This window comes from Ctenocephalides felis, unplaced genomic scaffold, assembly GCF_003426905.1.
Source record: "Ctenocephalides felis isolate EL2017-DRISC unplaced genomic scaffold, ASM342690v1 CF-g0.4_SCAFFOLD_01604, whole genome shotgun sequence".
In the NCBI taxonomy this organism is placed as follows: domain Eukaryota; kingdom Metazoa; phylum Arthropoda; class Insecta; order Siphonaptera; family Pulicidae; genus Ctenocephalides; species Ctenocephalides felis.
Genome location: NW_020537758.1, coordinates 42,972,322 through 42,976,201, shown reverse-complemented (window position 1 = coordinate 42,976,201; position 3,880 = coordinate 42,972,322). Strand labels below are relative to the sequence as shown.

The following is a 3,880-nucleotide window of genomic DNA, read 5'->3' as shown; positions in this document are numbered from 1 at the left end:
CGTTTCCCAGTTTAAGTACTTTGACACAAGCATATTACAAAAGTTTTCCTAATATAATTTGTGAGCTTTTAAACTTATTGATATTATAATATCTATGAGTTTAATGTACCAAATTATACTAGTGAATCTATAGAAATATTCTTGCACAAATTGGTTCTACGACTGTACTTAAAATATTTTCTAGTAGTAATATAATACTTTTGCAGAACATGAATAGGGCAACTTATAATAAAGTTTTGATTTAATTTAAGTTGTATAAATGTGATTTTGATAATATTATGAATGAATTGTTATTGCTATAATATGATAGTATATCTTCACAAAAAATTATTTAGGAGAAATAAATGTGTTCAAGTGAAAACTATCAGATATATCAATCAACTAGCAATTTTAGTCCTATGTTATTCGAGTTTTTTCAAAATGTTTGTAGAACACTTTAAATTGAATATTTTATTAAGCAACAAAATTTTTAAGATTTAGTAAAATCATGTCAATATCAAATAACCTGTGGAGAATGAAAACATATGAGATAAAAAATAAAATTCAAAGTTTTTTTTAAATATTTGTCATTTCTGACCATGTTTATTATAATCAGTGCTTAACTTTATATATAACATCTTAGTATCAAAAATATATGTACAAAACGCTATTTACAATATTTATTTAAGCCTATTAAGTCACTGGCATCAGATCTTCTTTGTCTTAAGTACGTTTTTGCGTTGCCGTAATATTATATATCAAAATTATTCTTAGTACGATTACAGTATTTTTTTTACAAAATTTTAAATCATTTGATTTAATAGACACAACAAAATAATTTTACAATAATTAATACAATATTTTTTTAAAAAATAATAGTGTCTAAAAATTATTTAATGCAATTTTTTATTACGGCAACGCTTATTCTAAAAAGTCATGAATAACTTACTAAATGCTAATAATACGTGTCGTTATTATTTCTAAGACTTTCAAAAGCACTTGATGAAATATCAATAATTTAATACTTATTTATAAACAAGGTCTCTGTGTAATTAGAACTTACACTCAAATAACTCTTCTTTTCAATAACAAATTTACTATAAATATATATAATATACAAAAAGAGGTATATTGATAAATTAACTCTTATCAATACAATATCTTATCAATAATTATTATAATGACTAGATTTTTCAACAACATATATCGACTTCATAATATTTTTCAATTTTAGTTTTTTATCACTGGATTTGGTAGGAGTTATTATAATAATATGAGGAATGCTTGATGTATTGTATAACGGACTATCACTTTCCTTGGTTTCTGTATTGTTTAAGGCACTGTCGTAAGTCATCAAGTTCACAAAAAAGCTCAAACTTTGAACTTCTGGAAGCTTGAAAAGCTGCTTTTATGGAATATCTGTAACAAAAAAACAAACACATAAGTAATCATAATAATAATATGATAGTATTTTAGAACGACTAAGGTTGTTATTGATGTTCATATATTTAAAAATGGTTGACTACCCCTAAAAGGCGCAAAAAACTTTATATATTTTTTATACACATTTTTCTAAAGACATCATGCATCAGTGCTCGTATTTCTTTACAAAATCTTGGGACCGAAATTCAAGAAACTTAAAAAAAAAAATCTATACTTCAGCCTATGCAAGAAAGCGAGACATGTATTTTCAAAAAGAGATGGAACACAAACAAGGAACTGCCTGAACTATTTAAGAAAAAAATATGTGAAAAAAGGCCGTTACACGATATGCGCGTATATAAATCTAGAATCAATATTATTTTTGCTCGGTCTTGCATACGTATAAAATCCTACGTCTTTGTACTATAGGTTATTGATGAACTTTTATAGGCAAAGCGAATTTTGGATGTCAAAAAAGTCTACTACCTGCATTTTACCTGGGCTATTTATGTGTCAAATCCTCAACAATGCTTTAACATTATGTAACATATGATCGACGGGGTACGGTAAAATGCGACACAGTGCGTTTTTGTTATTACCCGTACAGGTAAATACCATAGTCAGTGCACAGGGTTTTTAAAAAGTTTTACGGAGGGATGAAAGTTTTTTTTAGGGAATGCTTATTATCATAACCGAATGTAATAAATTACGATTTGTCCTTTGAGGGAAAGTTTGATTTATTTTTTGAAACCTTTGCGAAAAATTTAGCACGCGTGATAATGCAAATTTTTTTGACACGGAATATTAGGTAGGAAATTCGTTTGTACAATTTAATATTTAAATTCGAGGTGATTTATTAGTATAATGATTTGTTGTTCAATTGATACTAAACACTGAATTAATTTTAAGAAAACTTATATCATTAACACTTTAAGCACTCAAACAAGAATCTTACTAAGTAGGAAGGTAAATTTTGAAATTGTAAAACTATTAAAAATACATTGTATTCAAAATTTTATACATATAAATAATTATGATTGTGAAACTAACCTGTCGTTATTGTTGTTGCCACCAAGATATGACATCCAAAAGTTCTTCGTCTTCTGGACTCATTGGTTCATAGGCATCGTAGGAGTCCCTGAATTGCAAATCTGTACTAACTGCAGGATAAGCTTGTCCTCCCAAACTTCCATCGGAAGCAAAAGAAGGTGTAGGTGAAGCTGATGATTCCGAACAAGGTGGAGTTTGCACCATCATGCTGCTTTCCCTTGCAACTTCTCTGTCAACGTCCCTGTTATTGCCGTCAACTTCATCTAATAATTGTTGAAGACCTCTAATGTACTCAACTGCCATTCGCAAAGTATCGACTTTGCTAAGTTTTTTCGAAGCGCCACGACCCGCTGATAGAGCAGTAGCTACGGAACTAGGAATATGTTGACGTAAAGTTGCAAAACCATTATTGACTTGCTTGACACGATTTCTTTCCCTAGCGTTCCTGCGGGCAACTGAAGCAGGTTGGATTCCATAATTTTGGTTTTGATATGCTTTCCTTTTAGCTGGTGGTTGTTGAGAAATCAGAACAGTTTGGCGTTCAGGAGCTGGTGCCAAAGGCCGCTTTGTCGGCAACTGTTGCTGATATTCGACAGGCGATAACATTTGCGGAGACGGTGTTTGTAATAACACCCTTTGGTTTTCGTAGTTTGGGCATCGATTATTTGGTAGTTGTTTGTCAACATTTTGTTTCCAATTTGTTGCGATGTCATTGTCATAGCTGCCATTTCAACAAAAAAAATAGTCCATACACTTAACTTCACAAACTTGTAAACTTCACTGTTACAAAACTGAAAATTTTAGAACGTGCACACTGTAAGACGGTCGAAATAAGAATGATACAAAAGGACTAAAGCTGTCTGACTAAGTACCATGGTTCTCTTGATGGTATCCTATCCCCACCAACGCGGAGCTTTTCTGTTTTCGAGTTAGCGCGGCATTCTCCCACTACTTCTTGAGAGCTTTCGGCATGAGCGCGAGCAGTGCGGCGAAGCGGGTTGTTTTATTTCAACCTGGCCTCTCGCTCTCGTACACGCATGGGAACTTTTCCCCCGCCACGAAGTTCGAAGACTCAACTGTTGCGCCTGTTAAATAACATAACACCCGACGCCGGCGGTGCGCGCTCGCTGCCGGCCGGCTAAAAGCAAAGTTGGATTTTCGATATGAGATTTTACAGATTTACGAAAATTTTGTATGTGATTTTAATATTCAGAAAGAAAATAAGCAAAACTTAAAAAAAAATAATTTGACTGAAAAAATATAATTATTCATTTCTTATTATAAAACTTTACAAATATTGGTAGTAACAATTTTCATTTAGTATAACATAATAATTGCACTTTTATAATGATTTCTGAATAATTTTACTGCCAACAATGCACTTTATATAAATTAAATTTTAATATTTAATTTTAATAAATTTTATATA

General features: G+C 31.0%; 1 protein-coding gene across 1 annotated transcript; it reads right to left on the bottom strand.

Annotated features, from left to right (window-relative positions):
- Positions 1–2,457: 2,457 nt before the first annotated feature.
- On the bottom strand, positions 2,458–3,490 carry LOC113373804 (achaete-scute complex protein T3-like). The gene is made up of 2 exons (XM_026614079.1): positions 3,465–3,490; positions 2,458–3,172 (listed from the first exon to the last, which is right to left on the bottom strand). The coding sequence occupies exons 1-2, from the start codon at positions 3,488–3,490 to the stop codon at positions 2,458–2,460; spliced, it is 741 nt and encodes a 246-aa protein (XP_026469864.1).
- Between the last annotated feature and the right edge of the window lie 390 nt (positions 3,491–3,880).